Source organism: Vulpes vulpes, chromosome 12, assembly GCF_048418805.1.
Source record: "Vulpes vulpes isolate BD-2025 chromosome 12, VulVul3, whole genome shotgun sequence".
NCBI classification, from domain to species: Eukaryota; Metazoa; Chordata; class Mammalia; order Carnivora; family Canidae; genus Vulpes; species Vulpes vulpes.
The window spans coordinates 179,886,177-179,909,739 of NC_132791.1; the positions used below are offsets into that span (position 1 = coordinate 179,886,177).

At 48.2% G+C, this 23,563-nt stretch overlaps 1 protein-coding gene across 4 annotated transcripts in view; it reads right to left on the reverse strand.

Moving 5' to 3' along the window:
- Positions 1 to 23,563, reverse strand: part of ZFHX3 (zinc finger homeobox 3) — a 956,897-nt gene that overhangs the window by 32,265 nt on the left and 901,069 nt on the right. For all 4 annotated transcript variants that reach the window (XM_072731601.1, XM_026011600.2, XM_026011599.2 and 1 more), the window contains one exon: positions 9,215 to 9,322. In XM_072731601.1, coding sequence (XP_072587702.1) covers positions 9,215 to 9,322 — 108 coding nt within the window. The remainder of the gene's footprint in view (positions 1 to 9,214; positions 9,323 to 23,563) is intronic.

Below are 23,563 nucleotides of genomic sequence, written 5' to 3' on the forward strand. Positions count from 1 at the left end.
CAGGGCCATCCCGCAATTCGATTTCAAGATACCTTGCCCCCTGTGTATCAAGTTTGAGAAGGAGCCACCCTTACAAAACAGAGCCACCGGCGACCACCTTTTAGACCAATATTGGCTGTCACTTTAATAACTTCTACACACTGGGCTGTCACCATGAGCCTGGCTTGTGTGCCAGCCCTGATCCCTCACTTTGAGGTGTTAACCAGCCGGCCCACTTCTGGCCTCTTGTCAGTTTCCCCCAAAGTCTGCCGGCTCCCTCTGGCACAGCCTCCTGAGCTGTGCCCAGGTGCCATCTGTGGTCACGGCGTCCTTGAGGATGGATGGCCATGGTCAGGGGGCAAGGTAGGAGCTGTGCTATCACTCTGCCCCCTGGCCTAATTACAGGATTGTGAAGACCAGGGATTTGGAGAAAACCAGAGTGGAAAGGACCTCCGAGACCCTTGAAATGACAGAGGAAACAGTTCAGAGGTTTAAGATGTAGGGCAAAACAAAGAGGCACTGTGGGTCATTCAGAGCCCAGGCCAAAGTTAATTAACAGACGTTCATCCAGTCCCCATCAAATCAAATATTAATTAGGTTAGTTAGGGTCTCTGAGCCCCAACACAGCATAGATTCCCAGAGACTGGACTGTAACAATACTCTTCCAGTTTTTTCTCCATTCCAAACCCATCTTCCTAAAAGATTAAATTTTTAGAATAGAAGTGAACTTGTGAAAATCAACAATAAAATCCAGGCCCAGCCTTGGTGGCAGGTCCCAAGAGCTCTGAACCGAACTTCTCAGCACCGTTTCATATCGACTTCCCCCGTGATCTGCCCAGGGTTGTTTTTTGTTTTGTTTGTCTGTTTTGGGGGTTTGTTTTGTTTTGTTCTTGCTAGTTTAGGTTTGGCAGGGCAGTGTGAGAATCTGTACTTAGGGAAGAAAGACATCATCACTCAAGCTCCTGTGAGGGTGGAAAATAAGTATTAAGACCACTAGAAAGGCCTGGTCGTGGTCCTCTCACAGTAGAGAGAGGGGGAACCGCGTACACATTTATATCAATGCTTCTCTCAGTACCCACTGAGTCCCACGTATGATTTGTGCATAGCATTCCAAAGGGCGGAGATGAATGATCTGTGCAAAGGGGTGGGGATGTGGCTCTTGTGTACCTTGAGGGACTTCTTGAGAGCTGATGTTACACTCATGTTTTCTTGTGACAGGAGTTCCCTTTATACAAAGACATCAGCCCCCTCTTGCTGGGTAACGAATCGCGGTGGTTTGCAGTGCTCACCACACCGTGGTTCCCAAGCTGGCGGTGTCACCTTGAGCATTTTACTTGACTACACTGAGCTCTCAGTTTCCTCATCCATCAGTAGGATGGCAGTGTTTACTCACGGGGTTTCTGTGTGAGGCTGGCAAGAGATCGGACATACAAAGCCTTCCACAGAGTCTAGCGCACAGTGAGAGCTCAAACGCTGCTTGCTGTGGTTTCCTTTTAGAAAGAGCTCTGGGACATAATATGGGCCCATGAGGGGCTTGGTTGTTAAAGAAGCACAGATAACCAAAATTTGCCTTTTCTATATACTAACATGGAGCAATCCTACTAACCCACAGGTTTGATGTCTAAAAAGCAGAAAGTAGAATGTCCTGGACTTGAAAATGTCTATGGTCACGTTATTTAACCAAACTGACTGTTAATCAAACATTCAAACGGTATCAAGTCCTTGCTAAGTGCTGGAAATTATAGAAATGAATGAATGCCACATGGGGAAGAGATGAAGAGACAGAGCGCGGAAGATTTTTAGGGCAGTGGAAATATATATAATGATGGATATATGTCAGTATACTTTTGTTCAAACCCACAGGATGTACAACAGTAAGAGTGAATCCTAAGACAAACTGTGGATTTGGAGTGATTTCTGATGTGTCAATGGTTCATCACTGGTTAAAAAAAAAGTGCATTCTGGTGAGTGATGTTGATTGTCGGGGGGAGCTATGTATGCGTGGGGGCAGAGGGTGATAGAAAAATCTCTGTGCTTCCCTGTCAGTTTTGCTGTAAACTTAAAACTGCTCTCTAAAAAAGAAAGTCTTATGAAGCAACCCCCCCCCACACACACACAAATGAATGAATACCACAAAACTCAGATCATAAAGAACTCACAATCCTGTCTGAAAACGAGAGGAACAGGATTTTCAAGTCTTCTTCTCCAATCTTCATATAATAAGAGCAAGCTACCATGTTATGTGTTCTTTAGCTTTATGATGTGGGGAGTATGTCCCGGACCCACAAGGCAAATTGTGATTTGATCACAAATCTGGCCCCCAGGTGTTCACCATCTATGTGTCATACTTCTCTAGTCTACAAAACAGAATGTCGGGCCAGGAAGAATGCGAAAGCCTAATGAAATGTTCAGATATCCTCTGAGAAAGGCACTATGGTGTTTTTTTTTTTTTTTTTTTAATCAAATACTAAGATAGGATCCTAATAACAGAAGTGCTTCCCCCATCAGCACAAAAGCTAAAACTGAAACAGAGCAAGATTCACATGGGCCCCCTTGCAAAAGTAATATGTAAATCTATAAGGTATTTTCTACAGTGATGAAAAATGATTGGTCCTTAATCTCCATTTCTACTGCCCTTTATACCTTGGATGAGTGTTCTCATCATACTGTATCACGGTTATGTGATTACATATGATGTCCCAAAAAGGGAGTTCCTTACTTTTTTGCATATCCTGTATCTGCCTTAGATTACCTCTGCTAATTTTGTTACTGCATGCAAAAATATTTGCTCAATTGATGTGGTCCCTCTCCCTCTCTTAGAATTTACAATATAAATTCTCAAAGCCAAGACCTCTGAATTACTGGAATTCAGGCGAGTCCAGAGATACACCACACCCTGTATCTATTTTTGCTTCCCAACATAAAAATAGTTCGAATGGTTTGTTTCCAATCGTGAGGCAGATTTCTGCCTGCAGTGACTTTAAGCAGCCAAGTTATACTGAAAGCGGCCTGGAAAAAAAAAAAAAAAAGAAAGAAAGAAAAAAAAGAGAGTGGGGAATGGAGGTGGAGAAAGGGAACAGAGGACTCTGGAAAAGCCCACATAGCTGCACAATTCCCATCCGTGTGTGAAACGTAAAACCAAAAACGGTTTCCGTTGGCAGGAATGTGAACCACAAAGGAGCCATGTGAGCCAGGCTCCCAGCATTCCCTCACACACACCCTACTGCAAAGACACATTTACTTTTGGGTGAGGTAGAAAAATAGAACCAAATGCCAGAAGGACAGAGATTTAGGCTGAAATGATTTCTAGAGAGGTATGGTGCTGGTGGTGAACAGCCTGGTTTCTAGCCAAAAACAGAGCTGGGATGGGTGGTCACTCAAAGGCACCCACATGAATCTCCAGGGGCTCCTCCCCTGATGTCCTCATCACACGGGGCTCTGACGACACAGGGTGATGCACTCCAGTCACACAGGACCAGGTGAGAGCATGCAGAGCTCTGCTACCCCACCAAGGAAGGCGGCCTGGCGTGGTTCGACCCTCATGGAAAAAGCCAAAGGGGCCTACGTGAACTCAATGCAGACTCCTGGCCCACGCCATCGCAACTGGTGGGAGACTAGGGAAATCCTGGCAACTTACCAGCATTTCAACTTTAGAAATTTATATTCTCCAAGATTCTCCTGTGCAACTCTTCCTCCCCCAATTCTATCTTTAAGGAGTTCCAGAACTGCAAGAACCTATTTAGTACAAACCTGCCATTTTACAGATTTTGAAACTATGGACCAGAGACCTGAGGTCATGTGGCTCATCTCCGTGGCAGAACCAGGCCTTGAGCCTGGGGCTTCTGGCTCCTAACTGGCCAGAGCTACTCCAAACCCATAACACTTCCTCTCAGCATATACTTTCTTTTTTATCTTAATCGACTCAATTAAAAAAAAAAAAAAAAGGTATTTCTTTCCAGCCCCTTTCCATTCTCTGTCACAGAGAATGAGGCACTAAGTTCTCCATACAGTGGCATCCCTATTTATACAAAGCTGTAAACAACAGGGAGAATAGGAGGACGGCTGGTAATAGATTTCCACCAGGATGTGCCTGACCCGCTTTTTTTCAACCTCAGTAATTAGAAAGGCAGTGGGTTTGTAGGAATTATTCATATGCAGCAAGAGCCGTACACTATACATTTATGTTAAACATGTCAAACCAGATTGAAATCATGCCTGCCAGCACCATATTCCATAAACACACTTCTCCCTCACAGTCGCCCAGACCTTGCCGGCCTGCTAATACCTCCTTTAATAGCAATCTTCCATGGATTCAAATCAGGGACGCTCCACTGCACTAATTGCTCTGTGTTAGGTGAGCATCATGGATTTTAAAAAAATTAATAAAATAAAATCCCTTCAGGCCATTCCCCTAGAAAAACAACACTCGAACTACAATTATAACTCAAAATCTTCCAAAAATAGAGACATGGACATCAGTTAGAGATTTCTGGAGCATTATCATGTTGGCATTTTCAGTTGGGCTGTGGCCCTGTCTTTGTTTTTTAAAGCACCAACACCCCCTGGTCATCTTGTCTCAAATTAGCTTAACTAGATCCAGTTTAGTGCTCTGTGGCTGGAAACCATGGCGGCTACAGGATTTAAATAACCATCTTGCTATGATTCTTTGCCAAGAGTTCAATTTTTTCCCCTAATTATTGGTGATAAAGCATCACATTAATTGTATATCACTTAATTTATGGCAATTAATGGTTGATTGGATAATCACTGCATTAATTATTGTTCAGTTGCCGACACTGGGGGCTCTTCAATCTAGAACACACACTTTTAAATCCACACACTGCTAAAAGAGAACGAGGGATCATTTTCATGTTTCAAAAGAGAAAACCACAAAGTTGGACGGTGGAAATTGCTGTGCATTAGGAAAGAGACTTAGCTTCAAAGAACCTTCCTGCACCCTCCGTTGGCCCACAAGAGTGCTTTACACTCACTGTGCGTGGATGCGATCTCTGAAGGGCTTATCAAAGGCCGCCATTTGTACATGTGCCACCACTGGCCATCGTGGAACCCTCAAGAACTCTCATCACGGACCCCAGGGTGTGATGGTGGGTGTCACCTGTCCATGTTTTACAGATGAGATGCCCGAGGCTCCAGAGACCAAGGCCATTAGCTGAGCGGTCCACTTCACTAAGCAAGATGTGGACTTACTACCAAGTATATTCATGGTGGACGATCCAACTCATTCTTGCACAAGCAAGTCACTGTCATGTTACTGTTGCTGCTGTACAACTTTAGAGAATGCTACTCTCCAAAATGGAGATGAAAGCAAGATCAAATGATCATGCTGAAAAATCCCATTCCTGGAGAGATGGGACAGTATACCAGTAGGAACTCAGGCTCTGTCCTAAGCAGCACAGCCAGTCTGCAAATCTGAACCTGTGTGTGTGCCTCTGGCGCCCCGCACAGGCTCAGCTCTCCCGGGCTCAGTTTGCTGCTCTGCACAGTGGTAGAGGGTTGAGGAAGGGGTGCGGGTGGTCGTTACTCACAGCATTTATCTCACAGAGCGAGAGGCGGGAACGTGTGTAAAGCAGAGCTTCCCAACTCTCTTTCGTGTCACGGTGTACGCAGAAAATGACGGCAAGTTAGTGTGGGCAGATGAAAATGCAACTGGCTCCTGCTTCAGCAGCCCCCAGCCCCATCTGGCCAACTCAAGGGCCCTAGGGATCAGTACCTGTGCACCTGTGAGGACTCCTGGCATGCCTGATGGGAAGCAGGTGTGATGCCTGGAACGGGGCCTGGTACACAGGTAAAGCTTAATATGGCCTTAACAATAACTGGGAAGTTAGAGTATCTGGGGTGCATCCTTTCAGGGGTAGTTTTGTTCCTTTTGATTATCTACAGCTGCACTTTCAGGGTGTAAAGAGCTGCATTTCAATGCATTGCAATGAAATAAAATCTACTGCCTCAGTGGTACAAGCTACACTTCAAGGGCTTACCAGCCGCCGTGGCTAGGGCGACCGTACTGTATCGTGTAGAGGCAGAACCTTTTTATCAGCCCAGGGAGTTCCAAGGGGCAGCACTGGCCTATAGAACACGGTTCTGATGGTTAGGTCTGTTCCTGAAATCCCCACGGAGTGCTACGCTCCCTGAAGGCAGGGCCTGTCATCATGGAACTTGTGATCAGTGGAACTCTGCCCGGTGCCCTGCTCATGGTTGGGATCCAGCCACGGGCCGTGGAATCGATGCTGCTGTGATTCAAACCACTATCTTGCCTTGCTGCCACTTGAGGTCAAAGACCTGACATCTAAATAAAGAAGCCCGAAGAGGATGACCAATGGACACCAAAAAGGAAATCAGGAGTCCCATTCCAATATAAAAATAAATGACTAAAAATTTTTAGCAAAGATTATCCATTCCTGTACAAACCCCAAACTACATAATCAATAGCCGAGAAAATGTCAATTATCCAGGCTCATTTGAAATATTATTAATCTGCACCATGAGCGGCCACTAATCAACAGTACAAATTGTGAAATCACTATTTATTTATTTGCTAGGAGGAAGCACTCCCCATCACATTTAATCAGATAGGAACAGTTCAATTTAGGGCATAAATGGAACAAACACAGATATTTCTTTTTTATAAAATAGTAAGGATCCCAAAGAAAGCTGCGAAGAGGTTGCTGCCACCTGTATCGATTCCAAGATCAAATCGGCTCAAGTACCTTAATAAAGCCTGTCATTACACACTCAGACAACATAGACAAAATTATGCTTCGGGTCAAAAGAGGATCATTTGCAGGAGTCAGGAAAGAATTGTCCCTTCTCACTTTACTACTACGTGACTGGTAAGGGGCACCTCTGAGTTATTCATCCATGGTTTCTCTCTCTGTCTCATCTCTATCTTCTGGAGATACAGTACAGACTGTTGTATGAATGAATGAATGAATGAATGAACGAACGAACGAACGAGAAAGTGGGGCTTTATTAAAGAGCTCATATTTATGGTGCTCCTGATGGCCTGGCATGTCCACTGCTCTGTAAGGACACACTCCCACTGAATTCTCAACATTCTGAATGTGATTTAAATAAACCACCCTCAACCGAGCGAGCTTACCCTCAACTGAGCGAGCTTGCCCTCAACTAGTCTTAGAATTAGGGGAGCACGTGTGAGATGCTCGGTACGGGCCTGGCGCACAGTGGAAATTTTGCAAATGGCAGTTACATGTTGTCATTTACTCAGTGTCTGTAGCACACAGAATGCAGGCAATGCACATCACATACTATCAGCGTGATCCTACTAAGTTCTTATATGCTGTTCCTCCCCTCAGCTTCTCGAAACTCCTAGAAACCACACCTGCCAGGCAACAGTTTCACATTCATAGGAAAGGACCCAAAGAGAAACCCCTACTACTTTTCCTCATCTAACTAAATTATTAAAATAACAACAAAAACCTTACTAACATAGAGCTTCCTATATGCCAGGCATTGTTCTAAGATTCCCATATTCATATAATCCTCACGGCGATCCCCTGAAAGCAGGTACTATTTTTAATCCCCCATCTCATATGAGAAACAGAGGCACAGAAAGGTTAAGGTCACATAACTAATAAGTGGCAGAGCCAGGATTAGAAACCAGGGACCCACACTGGGAAAACAAAGGACAGATGGCCTGGAAGGTTACTCGGCCTTCCAACAGCGAGTGTGAAATCCTTTTGCCCAGATCCTCTCTGTCTGCAAAGTGTGTGTCCATTTCGCTTTGACAGTACAGGAAAAACCCAGTGTGACAAGCAACACAGCGCGATCCTCCCGTGATCAAGACCTCTGAGGACAGACATCCGTGTCCTGCTCCCAGCCTGCCCTGGCAAACCCCTCCTAGGGTGCTCGGCCCTGTCCTTCAGCATCTCTCAAGTGCAGGCCTCTGGCCACCACAGTTCAAAAAAGGACAGTTAAGTCCACCTAGCATGCCAGTCGCTCACTCAGCAGCCGTGACACCCTGTTTCTCTGTCCCAGGAAACACTGAACAGGCGCATCACCTACTCCGCCCCATCCCTCCTGAAATTTGGAAGCTGTTAAGCTGCCTCTCGAATTTCTCCTTTACAGACTGAACAGCCCCAATTTCTTCAGCCTCTTTTCAGAGGCAATATTTCTCAGCCTTCAGTGATTTTCATTGCTCTCCCCTGGCCTCTCTCCAAGATTCTGTATCTTGTTTAAATAGAGAAGGCCAACACTGACATGATTTAAGAACAGTCGTGCCTGGAAAAGTAACAAAGGCCCAACCAATACAGACTCTAGAAGGTAAATATTTTCTTGAAAAAACACAAAGTATTACAATATTAATAATGGAAGGCAGTACGAATTAGGTTGACCAAATAAAATAATTTCCTTTGCTTGTCATACCATTTCCTCTAAGAACTGTGGTGGTTTCTGGGAGACTTACCTGTCTTGAGAACTCTTCTCAGAAACAACTTGGCTCCTCCAAAACAACAACAACAACAACAACAACAAAAACACCTCTAAGCTTTTCTTCTCAGTCTCGGCTCTTCTTTCCTCCAATACAGCAATCCTATCATCACAAGAGATAGCTGTTCCCCCTCTCACAACACTAAGTTTTCCAGAAATAGCACTTCCCTTCCTGACATCAACTTCTTCTGGTTTTGGTACCATGTCGTTATGCCTGGCTTCACTGCCTGCCCCGCTCTGGGTGCGTTTCAGGGTGTGGGCGCTCACCGCAGGGGCAAGGTGGGACACGCAGTGTGCGGAACATAGCCCGCTCTACAATGCTGACTCCTTGGAGATTCATGGGTGACCTCCCAGTCAAGGTGCACAGGGCAAACTCCGCCACTGGGCTTGGGGGCAGCAGGGCTAGGTAACTGGACCTTCAATGGAGGAAGAATTCCATCAAGGGTGAAGCAGCTCCAGAGAGAAGCTGCGGAAAGCAGTGTGACCTCAGAAACACAGAAGCCCCTGGCATAGAGCCAGACACCTGGATGCTCTAATAAACAAGCTGGCTTTGGGGCCATTTAAGAAAAGCTTTAAAAATTCTTTCATATAACGTAAGAGAAGGAGAATGAAGCTGGCCACTCAAGAAAGCAAAACCCAGACCCTTCTCCAAGTACACAGAACAGTTTTTCTGGGTAGGTTAAGGATGCATCTACTCCCTGACCTGTCAGCCTCACTCTTCCAGAGGAGAGAGGTCAGGGGTTCAAGGGCAGCACACACACACACACGCTACCTGTCCACTTGCTCTGGTCCTTCTCGCCTCCACTCTCCTGGTCTTTAGCAAGCTCCTCTGGATCAGCAGCCGCTTCACTGGGCCCTTCAACATCTTCAATGGCTTCTTCTGAAATAGAAGAAAAACAAAATGTCAAGGATTAAAAGTGATCAGATGAAAGACTCTTGACTCCTACTCCAAAAAATTACCAACCACAATACACCGATGCCAATGATGGTCCTTCCTCTCTCCTCGTGGCCCCCGAAAGGCTGCCTGCACCACAGGGGTGCCGAGGTCTTTCCCTTCCCCATTCACTGGCAGGAGACAGACTCGCTCTAGACGTGTGGATGTTAGGTATTTCCAGATGGATTCTGAATGCCTCATTTGAGCTTTTAATATCGTAAAGCCAATCCTGTTGAAGAAATAGCTCCCATCTAAATTCCTGAAGTTGCATGCAAGTCTTTTACAATTGAAAATGCAAAAAGGGAGCCACATGTTGGGTCTTGCCTAGCTCTGACCCCAGTGCGTCCTGGATGTGAACAAGGCTAGATCCTACCATGGACCCTGCAGAGGCCACGCAGTATGTGTGCACGTGCCAGACCACGGCGGGAGGTGGTTGTTGGTTTTTTGTTTGCTTGCTTTTTAACAATTACTCACAGTCTCAAGGATCATAGACTATCAGTGATAGGATTTCATTAATGTGAAGAGTTCTAGAAAACAAACAACATCTGTACAAACAACATCTGTAGGCATGCCAGGCGTCAGTGGCAAGAAGCTAGATTTATAGAGAAAGGGAAACAAATTTCTAAGAGCATCACATATTTTTCTTTTGAAGCCAGTCCATTCTTTACCCAACACTGGTTTAAAACTAGCCATGGAAATTCTCTCCAGCTCAATACAGAATGCTTTGGGTGAAGACAGAAGAATGGTCATTTCCAACATGGTCATTTTGTTACTCCTGACATAAAACACCTGCACAAGTAGGAAGGAAGAGGCTATAAGATACCCTATAGATGTTGATGGAAAGGGAGCAAGAGATTTCTCTCCTGTTCTCCTGGCTCTCTGGATCATTACCCAAAACATTTATTAAGAATGGGTTAAATGAGTGAATTTAACAAATTCAGGCAAACTGAGGTGGGCTGATGACGAAATTATTAGCAGACTCTGAAGAGCACACTGTCCTGGATGTAGGGACACGAGAACAGGCTGCTTGCATTGATTACATGGGGCTGGTGCCAGACCAGATGCACAGGAACTGAGTATTGGGACTTGGGGCTCAGACCGGTGTCACTCTAGGTCTCTGGAGCTGCTACCCTACTTTTTCAATGTTTCAGGGTATTACCCTCCCCAAACCTGCAGAAAATAGCTTCTAAATTTCATCATGCAAAGGAAGTAAGAGGAGTTCAGTGTAAAATGACCTCAGAGGGTATATAAAACACCTGAAGAAGAAAGTATCTACTTCAAGTCAGATTTTCCTAATTCTTCCCGGAAAAACAATGGCAGTCCAAGGACTGGAAAACTGAATTCGGGGGTCAGGGAACATTCTTTCTTCATTCCCACCAATCCAGGATTTATGAGGCAGTCCTGGGGAACATAGGCAAAATAACAGAGTGCTTATTTTCATCCCCAATTAAGAAGCCTCCCCATCTAATCTCTGCATCTCCTGTTTGTCTTACGACATAGTGAAGTTAACGTCAGGTCTCCCCATACGCCCTTTAGTTCAGAGAAAAATCATGGCAACCGGCAACCATGGTGTGAAGTCAATCTGATATACAGTGCCGTATTAACACTATACACCACTGAGTAGAGAAAAAAATTTATATACAAGTGTTAGTAGAGAATAACAACCAAACTACACAGTATGACGTATGCATAATCTTAATTATGTTGAACCAGGATGTTCAATGCGTATTTTTACACTTTTGATAAAACCGTTCAATGCTATAATTATAAAATCCTTTCCTGAATGGTGATACCAGAATTCAGTCAATCAATATTAAATTGGGTCTGCCCAAAGGAGCGAGGGCTCTTAAAATACACCCCTTCGCCCCAGTACATGCTGTGACACAAACTATCTGTAGTAGTGTAGATATTAATCACATTTGATTATGCAGAGATGGCCGAGTGGCCCCTCCTCTCCACCTCTCTCTCACACACACACACACACACTCACCTTAGATGCAGACAGTGTGACACCTATGAAACAGACAACACCCTGATGTGGAGAACAGCAGCTGCGGTGCTGCTCTGCAGAGGCGGGAAGGAAGGAGTGGGCCCGCAGGGAGACCACCTCCAAGGTCAGCGCATCGTGTGGGCCACAGCCATCGGAGCTCGGAATTGGGAACTCACAGTCACTCTCACTGACCCCAGTTCTCCGGGCCCTTCCAAATAGGTCTTATTCAGAAGACACAGGGTGTGAAGAATAAGCACATCATCGCTACTACGAGCAAGGAAACCGCACAGGGCTTTGTGGATATTCCTGAGCCCTCGTTCTATCAGCCTCCTGGGTTCTTGGCTTTCTTCCCTCCCTGCCCTGCTACAAGCAGAAAAGTGAAGGCAGCTGAGTTCTACTGAGTGGACGGGGGACAGGCGTGAATTCAGAAACTCACTTTCTCTTCCCGCTCCTTTTCTTTATTGTTAACGTTTAGAAACCAGAACCTCTTCTTTTCATATTAGGTTTCATATTATCATTTGTCACTCATTCACCAAAAGGCTGTTCTATGCTTGGTGGAAGAAGAAATGCTCAGGAACCTCCCGGACAGCTTCCCTCACAAGGGGCTCGGCGTCCTCACCCCCACCTAAGCACCCGGTCCCGCAGCCGAGCAGGGTGCACTTCCACCTACGACCTACAGGTGTCGCCCTCTGCATGGCGAGGCCCGGAAGGGCAGCTCGCTGAACCCAGCAGACAGCGTCTGGGCGGCCCAACCTGAGCATGTGGAAATAATATACGTCTTCAAGTGAACTGTCTGGTCCCGGGGAAATAAAATAGGACATTCATAAGCAGTTACACCATCTGTCTTTATACCATCATCATCAACAGCAAGAGGAAAAATTGCTCTTTAAAATGGATGAAAGCCCAGGCTGACAGTAACCAGAAAACTGTGAGCTCTGAATACCAATAAAGGTAGAGAAATGATGAAAAAACAGAGATACAAACTATGCATTTGTCTGGACAGCTCAGACCCGTAATGTTTTGTGGGCGGTGTTTTATTGGTCCCCAAGCCTAGAGAAACCCCACTCACTGAGACCCAGGCCTCTGGCACCCAAGAAAGGGCCTGGTCTTGCTGCAACGGGAACCACGTGGGGACCCGGGAAGCAAGGCCTCAGCCCTCTGCGCCCCTGGGGCTGCTATCTGACACCCACATGCTGATGGAGCAAGCAGGCAGGAGGGTAGTTTCTCACAGATTGCATCTTCCACCCCGGAAGTCAGTGGCAACTGGCTGGGTCATTACGAAAGTTGGTTTCCCCCCCCCCCCCAAATAGTATCGGCAACTGACAGACGGTAGGAAAAGACTTGATGGACTGACGATCCAGTGTTATCTGGAAAATTCTGTCTTTCCCTCAGTGGATGAAGTTGCTTCCCTTTAGTAAGACACACGGCAGCCACTGCGCTACTTTTAAGGCTGAAACAGACAAATCAAAACCACTTTTCCCCAAGAGTTTAGTCATAGTCCAGAACCAAGCTGAACTCCTCGCCAGGAACGTCCTCTCAAGGGCGCAGCCAGGCTCTGGGCGAGGAGGTCAGGTCTGCTCCCGATGCCCTGCCTGGTCCTGGCAGGGGGCAGCAGGCCCAGCACAACCCGGGCGGCACGTCTGCTTCTCAGAAGACTCCAGAGAGGTGCCGCTCCGAACCCTAGAGCAGAAGGCTGCTGTGATGGGTACCCCCCAGGGACCTCAGGCAAGGGCACCCCTCCTATTTGAATGTATTTTTACGGTAAAGGGATGAGGAAACAGAAGCAAACCTTGAATAACTGGGAGGTCTTCCTGCTACCCCTCTGCCTTCAGCCTCTCCATAAAACAGTGGCTGAAGGTCTTTAAAAAAACAAAAATCTATTTCCATCAATGCCTCCCTTTTACAACCGCTTCTCCCAGACAGCACTTACTAGCACGCGGGCCAAACCCAGGCTGCTCGCTCCTGTCTCCTGGCGGAGCGCAGAGCCCGCAGGTGTGAGAATTTCAGCAGAGAAATATATTCTAAAAGGGAAGCGTTCTGGGGCACCTCACGCTTTTGACGTGATGATGCCGCAGCTACAGAAAATCTGCCTTCAGTCAGGGTGGTTTCGCTAACCACCAAGGCCAATGATTCTCTTCACATACCTTATACAGCTAACGCTGGCGAGGGCGACTGTGTGATTCCCCAACGTGTGGTGACACCTGCTCTAGGAGGAGGGGTCCCTGCCACCTGGCAGCCCCGTGCTGATTTGCAAAAATTTTATGAACCACCTGGACACTGATGTACGAAAGGAGGACTGGGCCGCGGCAAGAGCGGAGGTGGCCTCACCGTAAAGGCCGCCTGGCTACCACGGCACGCACGCCCCCAGCGTGTTACCCAAGGAAACGCGGCAGCTGCCGAGAACACAATACCGCTCCCACGGCACCGGGGCCAAGGGCCACGTCCACTGGTGTCCTTCACAAATCGCTTTCCGACTTGGCGGAAGGGGAGTCGGTCAATGGCGAGGACTAGTCCCTCTGTTCCAAACTCTTCACAGGGCAATGTAGATCAACTCAAACCTTCCCCCCAAGCCCCACAAAAGCCCCGGAGTACCTTGGTGTGATAGAAATTTAGAAATTCTCCTAAGAATCGCCAGGGCTCTCAGGCGATCGCGTTACTTAAATAATACAACAATCCGGGATCCCTGAAGAATGAAATTGTTCTTTCCTTTTTCTTTGGGGTGAGCCATATTTGAGGGTGAGGGTGAAATAAAGTGCGTTCGCCTGTCGGCAGGCTCAAGAGCTGAGAAACATTAGCTGTCATGAACCACAATCAAATCAGGTTTGAAATATTTAGCAGTGGCTTGGAAAATGCGGTGGTGCAGCTCTGACAGGCGAGATGTGCACAGACACCCACTTTCCATTATAATGGAAATATCAGGCCTGTTCTGAATATGTATAACCCAGAAAAATGTATTGATTTTTCATTCGGCATTAAAAAAAATGAAATAGCCTGCAGCTGTCAAAAGCCTTTTGTTAAAAGCTCATCTTTCCTGGAACGAGGTTTACCAGAAACAAGTTTTAATTGTATATAGGACCTCTTCTCTGAAAAACAAAATAACCAATCTGCCTACTTTGAAGATAGGGTTAAAGCTTTTCCTTTCTCCATTTTCAACCTAATTAACCAACAACAACCACAGAAGCTTGTGAGAAAGGCCTGCAACCTTAGGACCGGCAGGAGGACCACGGAACGTGGCAGCCACATACGCTGGCGTCTCCGCATGTGTAGCGGGTGGGACTCCATGATGGTGTCTGGTCCCCTGTTGCTGTGAGTCCTGCGCAGTTGCTGGACTCGGTGGCTACAGATTCAGCGTAGGACACTGTGGTCCATCTGTTGCCCTTCTGAAATGTTGGTTGGCACAACTGAAAAGGGTAGAGCGCTCCAATGTGCCCAGTCCTCTTGGCCTTTTGTTATCCGTAGGAAACCTCTACTGGCCGTACGTCCCCTACAGAATATGCGTGCTTCCTTTTGCAAATAAAGTCAAATCAGATTCCACCATATAGAAGATACTCCCAAGGCCTAGACCGCTCCTTCTAATAAGATCCAGTGCGTCAGAATTCTCCTGCAACAGAAACTCGTAATAGGATACGATCGACGGCGCTGCTGTTCCCGGCTCTTCACCCCTACTCTTGTCTTCCCTCTCCAAGCCGGGCAGGAAGAGATAAATGGCAGCAACGCTTGGGATGAACGATGCTGTTCTCCCTCCATGACATTTTGGCAAGTATGATCTCACCACATGGTGACCACGGGTCCTACCGCTGGGGGGCTCTCCCAACTGTCCAGTGACGCTCAGATCCAGGACCCAAGAATCCATTCTGCTACATTCCCAAGCACGTTTTCGGGAACATTTAACTCGGGGTTTTCTCCCGGCGGTTTCTTTCCAGCCCTGGCCATGTGGCTGGACACTACACGAGGCATAGCGTCGAGCGATTAGGTTTTCTGGTCAACAATGCGGCAGTCCCAGAAATTTTCCTGTAAGTTACCGTGGTTTTGCTTACCACAAGTGTGTATCGTTCTCTTAACTTGCCTTATATACTCAGCATCTTGGTGAACGTGACTGCGTGTTTTCATGCCGACACACGGAATGGGAAACGTAAAGTCTCCCCTGAAGTGCCTTGTGTGTAATCACCTGAATAGTATTTTTAATTGCAAGCTGAATTGGTCCATTCTATTTTCTACATCTTAACAGGGTATATAGATTGAGGGGAAATGCAAAATCACAAAGCAAAGGGTCCAGGAATCCAAACCGACACTGGCAAGTGGAACATTGTAAAATGCAACTGCCACAGTCTAGGCAGGAAACCTTAAAGGGGCGAAGGATGAGGCTGGGTAAGGGTGTGGGGAGCAGGGGGGGGGGGGTCGGTGGGTAAAGCAGGCAAGGACTCCAAGACTTCAAGCCTAGGGCATTCATTTATCCAGCAGAAGTATAATATTCCCCCCCCTTCTCAGGGTAAGACATTTCTTTTCCAGCAGACATCAGGGCTCCAGAGCAGCAGCAGAGCCCAAGGCATCTGGTGAGAAGCCCACTCCCCACAGAGACGACAGGCAGGCGGGCCCTGCACACTCCTGCTTGCCCTGGCCTCCCTCAAGTCCCTCTCTTGCACAAGATCGAAGCGCCGGAGCACGGGAAAAGCAGAGGGAGGCCTCCCCTCCGGGCGGCCCCCGTCTGTGGCCCTGTCGATTTTCTTCCCACCCTGAGCCCCGTGCCAGGCTGAGCCGTCCAGCCAAGGACCCTCCTCTGCCAGCCGGGGAGAGCAGCTGGGGCTGGCCTGGGGCTGCTGCGGGCAGTTTTCCCACCCTGGTCACTTTTTAAGAAATAACGTGGCCATAGTGCTAACCAGTTGTTTTAAACAAAACTGCCTCGTAGAAGACGATGGTTCTACACGTGGATTTCAGTCCCCCAAGACAAAGGGGACGTGAGCAGGAGAGGAACTGGGGGCCGCGCTTCGCCGGAGACACACGCCCCTCGGCCAGGGATGAGCTCGGGTGCACGCGGATCCTCAGAGGTGAAGGGTTTACTGCAAGAATTCTTGTGGCCACTAGGTGTTCGTTTACCAGTACACCCGGGGCCACAGAGCGCGCAAGGCCGGCGCCGAAGGACCCTGCCTCCCTGCTGCCTCCCCCGGCCTTGTTCCCGTCCCCCACCCTGGTGACCCTGCCTCTTGGCACCAGGCTGAAAGAATCAACACGCTGAAGGCAACTCCGGGTATTATTAAAATGAATAATTGGAGAATAGAGACCATTTATGCTTTTGTATATTTGAAGATCGTGCCACTGTTTATAGAAACAAGAAAAATGGGGATCGTGTGGCGGGAGGGAGCCTGGGAAGGCCGGGCGTGCTGCAGCCTGTGTGTGCGGCCCCCGCTGGGTAAAGCGAGGTCGCCCGCGACGACGCAGGCCTGGAGTCTCCCTCGGCTGCTGACCTGACTTGGCCCGGCCTGTGCATGGGCCGGAGACAGCGCTTCCCAGCTCCCGAGCGCTATGGCCTCTTCAGGCCTCCCGGAGCAAACGTGCCCCCTTCTGACGCAGCGCAGAAGGCCCACGCCACGTGGAAAGTACCGCCGTTGTGTGGCGAGGGACAGGTCCTGCCACCGTCCCTCTCCTGGGCAGGGCCACTTGGTCAGTCGGAACGGTCTGTCAAAACCACGCTAAAATTAAGGGGGTGGGTGGGGGTCACGGGAGGAGAGAAAGGGAGGAACCGCCTCGAGCCAGGATTGCAACAAGTTCCATTTATCTGTGTTCTTAGCAGAAGCACCTGGGTTGCCTCCTGCAGAAATGCAGAAAGGATGAAAGCCAATGTGCGGTGACAAAGCACACAGGACTAAATATGTCTACAGACTCGCCTGGTGGCTATTCACGGGGAGAGTTCTCGCTCGCTCTCTAGCTCGCTCTCTAGCTCTCTCTCTCTCTCTCTCTCTCTGTCTCTTTTAAATAACTGAAAGATGCGAGTTCCAGTTTGTAAAACACAAACCCACCCCTGAAATGGCTTCGGAATCCACCGCCGAACAAGAAGCCCGGCTCTGTCCCGAACTCCGAAGGAAAGGGAATTCAGCGGGGATTAGCTCCCCTGGATTTCTACGGAGCCAGGATTGCTGCTTTGCTTTCACACATGAAATGTAAAAAGGCAAATTCCCCGAGCATGTTTGTAGCGGAGCGTGATGTGATTGTGTTGTCATTTATGGGAAATAATCGCAGACCCATCTCTCCCCGTCCCCCCCATTTTCCAGTCCAAATAACCATGAAAAATTACACTTCAATGTCAGGGCGACGACAAAGGAGGCGCGCTCTCTGGGAGCTCAGCGGATTTGCAGGGGTTTTTCCTTTCTTTGGACAAAAACTACCTTCAATTGTACTTCATTTAAAATGTGATCTAACAAATGCATTTTGACAAGTTCCTTTCTCTTTTGCTCCTTTCTTTCAAACAGTATTTTGCACAGTTTAACCTCACACCAAACTGGAATGTTCTGGAAAGAAGAGGCATGCAAAATAGAAGGCCCTTGAAACCAAGAAGGGTGTTTTATTTCCGACCTCTGGTAAAAACAAAGTAGTGGAGGAAAATACTGATTCAAACTCCATATGCTACTGGGAATGCGCAGAGAAGGGGACAGAGTGAGTCATGGTGTCTTGTCTTGATGACAGAGTATTTGACGGGCAAAGGTGAGAAAAGCCAAGGCTGGTAGAAAGACGGCCTTATTAGACGGAGGAGGAAGGGGCCCTCATGCATTTGCTCAGCACAACAGACCACTTCATGGATTTGGAAGTATCATCTAAGGTGTCTGGAAATAGGGTCAGAATTGGGGGTTTATGCCCACACGGGATGAGGAAGGGAAGCCCCTTTGATGGGGCACCATTTCCCTCCTAGTCCCCCTCCTCTACAAAAAAGGACATCTTTCACCCAAACAGATGTGCCTGAAAGCTTTCTAACATCCCAGGTGTGAGGCCTAGGCAGTCCCTACCAGCATCTGTCTTTCAAGAACACTCTGCCTGAAATAAACACTGCCAGGCTTCCATGGTCGGAGGGGAGAAGACAGGACAGATAAACACACATGAGTGATAGAGTATAAATTTTAAAAATAAATAAATAAATAACAGCTTCCATTAACAAGACCGGTATCATCCTCCTGAGTTGAAACTCACTTGGTGAGTCAGGGAGAGGTCTTATGCTTAATGCAAAATAATAATTATTATTATTAAAAAAATAATAATAAAAATAATAATTTCCTATTTATTTTTAATTGGAAAATGTTGGAAATACGGGGGTGAAGAGAGTCAAGGAAAGCCTGTAAGTGTACTTAAGCATCTATGCACAAATGACGGTGTATGGGAAATGAACAGGATGTACCAGAAGTGATATTAGATGGTGGTGATTAGAACCTAATGGGTATAAGTGAGACCTTGCAGGATGGCTCCTTGAACAGGAATGTCGAACGCTGATGGATGCGATCTATACAGGGATGACAGCATGGGAATGAAAGGTGGAGGGCTGGCTGCATAGACCTAAGGCGTTTACAACACCGGGGAGACATGATGTGCCCGTGCCCAGAGGAATGATGGGCTGTTTGGGGAGAGGATATGCAAAAAAAGCAAAACGAAAGAGAAACAGGCGAGCAGTTTGTTCCTGGCCATCAACACAAACAGCACGCCACCAAGAAAAATCCAGCCATGACTCCAGTAACTAAGTCACAGGCTGGCACAAGTGAGGGGCTGGAATTCCCAGCCTGCTGACAGCCTCGGTCTTATGCCCACAGCACCCAAAGGGTCTGGAGCCTATTAAGAAATCAGCCTTGTCCCCCACAGAGCACAGAGTGCACGCAGAAACAGCAGTTTACTCCCACCGGTGGACAGCAGAGTGACGGACTGCCTGTCAATGAGCTTCATCCTGCATGATCGTCAGCCACTTAGATGCACAGCTGGTAAAACAAGCTGATTCATAAAAATAAAGCACAAAGGCTTACACTTTCCAAACCAAAATCTAGGAAACAGACATCTGGCCAACTTCAGGCAACACCACACCCAGAAAACACCGGCTCAACCTGTTCTCCTTTGGCCAGACCCCGGCATGCACGAAGACCACCACAGATGCAACGGCACTTTGGACGACAGAGTCTGACGCTCGGGACACACGTAGGCCCTAGAGATGGCCCGGAACCGAGTCCCACACCTGCGAGCATGCAGGGGAGTCTGTAGGTGCCTCGCACGCACTCACTGCCTGGTATAGCGGGGAAGAGCCTGCCTCTGCCAGAAGCATTTACAGTCACACCTGAGACATTTAAGGATGTGTCTATGCAGGGAAAGTAAAAACGTGGGCCGTTCTCCAAAACCATCAAGTCCCAAGTTCACTTCAGCCTGAAAAACTAAGGCGGTGGCGGCGGCTGCAGCAGCAGCAGCACGTTCCAGCTGACATTTCCTAGGAAATTGCAAAGAAAGTGAAGCAGGAAGCTGAGGGACTGAGAAAATCCAAAGGTTTATGTTCAAGAGCTTTCCTGCATCCATGTGAGAAAAAGCAGATGGGATTGCTAAAATGTTGTCATTTCTAACATTCACCTTGTACAGCTCTTCTGTGCCCAAAGGGAGAAAGGAAATTCTTAGATCTCCTTCCTCTCTTTGAGAAAGTTCCAAAGTCATGCCAGTGGTTGCCTACAAAACCTCTATATCTTAAAAATTTGGATCCTGTACAATGCAACGTTCTTTCTCTAGGGCAGGACCAAATACCACCACCGGCAGCACACCTGCCCTTCCGCGATGACTTTAGCTACAGTGACCCATCTCGAAATCTCCCAGAGCTATTAAGTGTACCCGAGTCTCGGCCTCAGGACCAGGTGCACCTGTGTGGCCTTCCTCCCGTGAGAGCTTTCTTCCACCTGAGAACAGGCTAGAACCCCCGGAAAGGGGATGCAGTCCACCACACGTCCCCAAACTCACACTGTAATGTACCTTCTGAAGGCACAGAAGTGCAGTCATAATCATCGAGGCAAACGACTCAATAAGAGAACTTAAATTCTAGATCCTTACCCATATTTTTCCATGGTGGGAACATTCGACAACAACTAATACACGAAACCAAAGGGAAAGGCAATGTTGTCAAGAGATGAGCAGGTCATCAAGGATCTGGGCAGAAAGTATGAATTCAGCGACCAAGAACTGGACAGGTAGGAATAAGGGATCTGTGGTGACTGACAGTACATGGTCACACCTCATAGAAATTTTGGACGTTTACACTCTTCAGTGTGTAAGCTGTGCCCGAAAAAGGACTAGAAGCTCCTGGAGGGAATCTCTTAAGTTGGAATCCTCCCCAAACTTCCGAAAGTAGACAACTCTTTCCTGTGGGAATACAGACCCTGGGCAGAGAGGGAGCATGGAAATGAAGCCTGTAAGAGTCAACTGTTTTGCTTCACTCTGTAAGGCCAACATTCGGGCAAGGAAAGGAGTAAAGCCAGCCGAAGGTGTGAATGAGAAGCAGCGGAAAAGCAGTGCAGTCTTGAAGGGAACCAAAAAGCACCACCCCATGATTAGGGAAGAGAAGAAGTGATTTCTCACTTGCCGAGCAACAATTTTAAAAATCACAAGGAGGAAGAGGAGAGGGAAGAGGGGGATTTCGACAGTAACCAGCAAGCAACTTTCAAAAAAGAAAAAAAAAACACAATTTGTATCTTTAAATTTAATATAAATGATGGCAGAAGAAAAAAGGTCAATTTCCAGTTCAAAAGAGTCTACAAATGGATCCAACTCCTGGAAGACACTGGTGACAAGCTGGAAGAACAGAAAACTGGGCACGAGTCAACAAATGCAGGAGAACTACTGGCTGTTTGCAGCAACGTGGTCATCAGAGGGATCTGCCTTTGTTTTGAGGGATCTGGGGAAGCTACTAACAGCAAGCGCCTTGATCTTCCAGACCAGAAGAGCCAGGGCTCCTCCCCAGGGGAGGGGGAGCTTAAAGCCCACAGGGTCAGGACATCCAAAGGAGGGCGAAGGGAACAGGTGGCCACGGTGCTGCTCACGCGGTCACACGAGCAGAGAAAGAAGCAAAGGCCTGTGGAAAGGCCAGAATGTTGAGGCAAATGGATTCTAAGTGGTGCCACAGTTGTTCAGAGCCGCATCCAGCTTTTCTTTACATTCGGACACAAAAGGCCTAACAGCAAGGGTAAGGATGGGCTGACAGCCCCAACACAGACCAAACACCATCCCCCAAGGATCCAGAATCCATGTTTTGAGGCAAGTAGTATCCTGTTCACTTCCTGCCCAGTGGCAACGTGGTACCCAGAATAAAACCACCACATTTAAGGCCACAATAAGCCACAGCTCTTGCTGCCCTGCCTCCTCACAATTTCTTTCACACACACACACACACACGCACACACACACACACACACACACACACACACACGCACGCTCTCTCCTTCAGACTTTGTCCCTTCCTCCCTTCATGCTCTTTCTGGAAGGGGGTTGTCCCAGAAGGACTCCTCCCAAACGGCTCAGGGCAGAGCCTGTCAGAGATCTTCTGGATCCTGGGTGAGGTCCAAGGGGCTGATGCAGCCCCGAATCCCCGCTGCAGAGAACTAGCAAAAGCCAAGTAATTGCTTTTTCCCCTTCCACTAATAAGCTTTTCAGCAGAGGAAGAATTCAGCTTCCTGTAGTCAACAGACCCTTTTTTCCCTGCCTCTCCTCGCTCCAAATAATCTAAAGTGACTGCAATTTCAGTCCTGGCTCTCTAGCATTCAGCTCCACCGGCTGAGGTCAGAGGGTGTCAAGTGAGGGCTCTCCATTTCTTTTCTACTCTGCCTTCACGCCACCCATGCTTCTTTGTAACTGAGGCAACCTGCCTCCCCAGCCCAGCCATTATGTGTATCACCAGCCCACGGCACACACTGACTTCAGTCAGGATTCCAGGAAATGTTTTTAAGGCCTAGAAAACACTAGGGGAGAAAAAAAAAATCTCTTTGCTGTAAACAACTGATTAGTAATGACCAACTTCAGATGGCTCTGGTGACCTGAGCCACTAATTTCCTGGTTTTGAGAAAAATGCACTGCACTACGACATTTCTGTGTGTGTGGTGGTTAAACCATGTGGCTGATTGTGTGGTTTTCGGTTTAGCTGAATGCAAATGACTCTGGTTGCCGAGTTGGTTTCTTACGATGTTGGTATCTTGGAGCCCAGCTCCATGGCCAATGAACGGGCTGCGAGTGGGCTGCTTGGGAAAACTGCCTCCCACCCCCCCCCCCCCCCCATTTCCCAGATGAATAAAATGGGATTTCAATTAAGAAGGGCAGCACCAGTGCCTCCCCCTCCTCTGGCTTCATGGAGAGCTAAGGGAGAGCACAGAGTGGAAGGCAAATGGACAAATGGACAAAGGGAGATGGACTGGGTGAGAGGAACAAATGCACAGAGGGAGATGGACTGGATGAGAGGAAAATGCACAAAGGGAGATGGACTGGGTGAGAGGAAGAACAGGTATGCGGAGGGATGGAGGGATGCCCCGCAGGTTCCCATCCCGGGGAAGAGAATCAAAAGAGGGTCACGACCAAGTGCCAAAGAGCTGCTATTGGAAGAGCAGCTCCAAGCAGGGGAAACAGAGGCAGGTCTGCAAAGACACTGCTCACCAGGCCTGCAGCCAGTGCCCGTGAGGTTCTGGAAGGGAAGGAGGGAAGGGGAGGTGCATCCCGGGAAGACACGACCACCTGCGCACATCCTCTCCCTCCCCCCCGACCCCCATCACACACCCAGAGGAGGTGGACGCTTCCTCCTGGCTGCAGCCAGGCCTGTGATGGGAATTTATTTCCCTCAATTATGCGCCCTTGTCCCCAGTCTCAGTTCATCAGCACAGCGCAGCCAAGTCAATGAAAAGCTCCATAATGAAGTAATCACATGCACGGGGATGGCCCCGCACCTGCCCGCTGGGCCCTGAATCAAGCTGACATCGGCTCTCCAGGCCTCCCCCGACCCCGTGTGCTCCTGCGCTCCCTGTCAGGCCACCCCCAGCGTGCCCCAGGAGCCTCCAGCCCGGGTGCCATTTGCGCCCCAGTCACAAATGCCCTGACCGTGAAGAGGAGGAAGGGAGAGGCTGGCAAAGTGGGGCTGGTCGGTACAAAACACTCCGTGCTTCCCTTCCCTCCTACCTGGGAAATCCCTCCCTGCAAAGAGCCTGATCCCACAAGCCGGT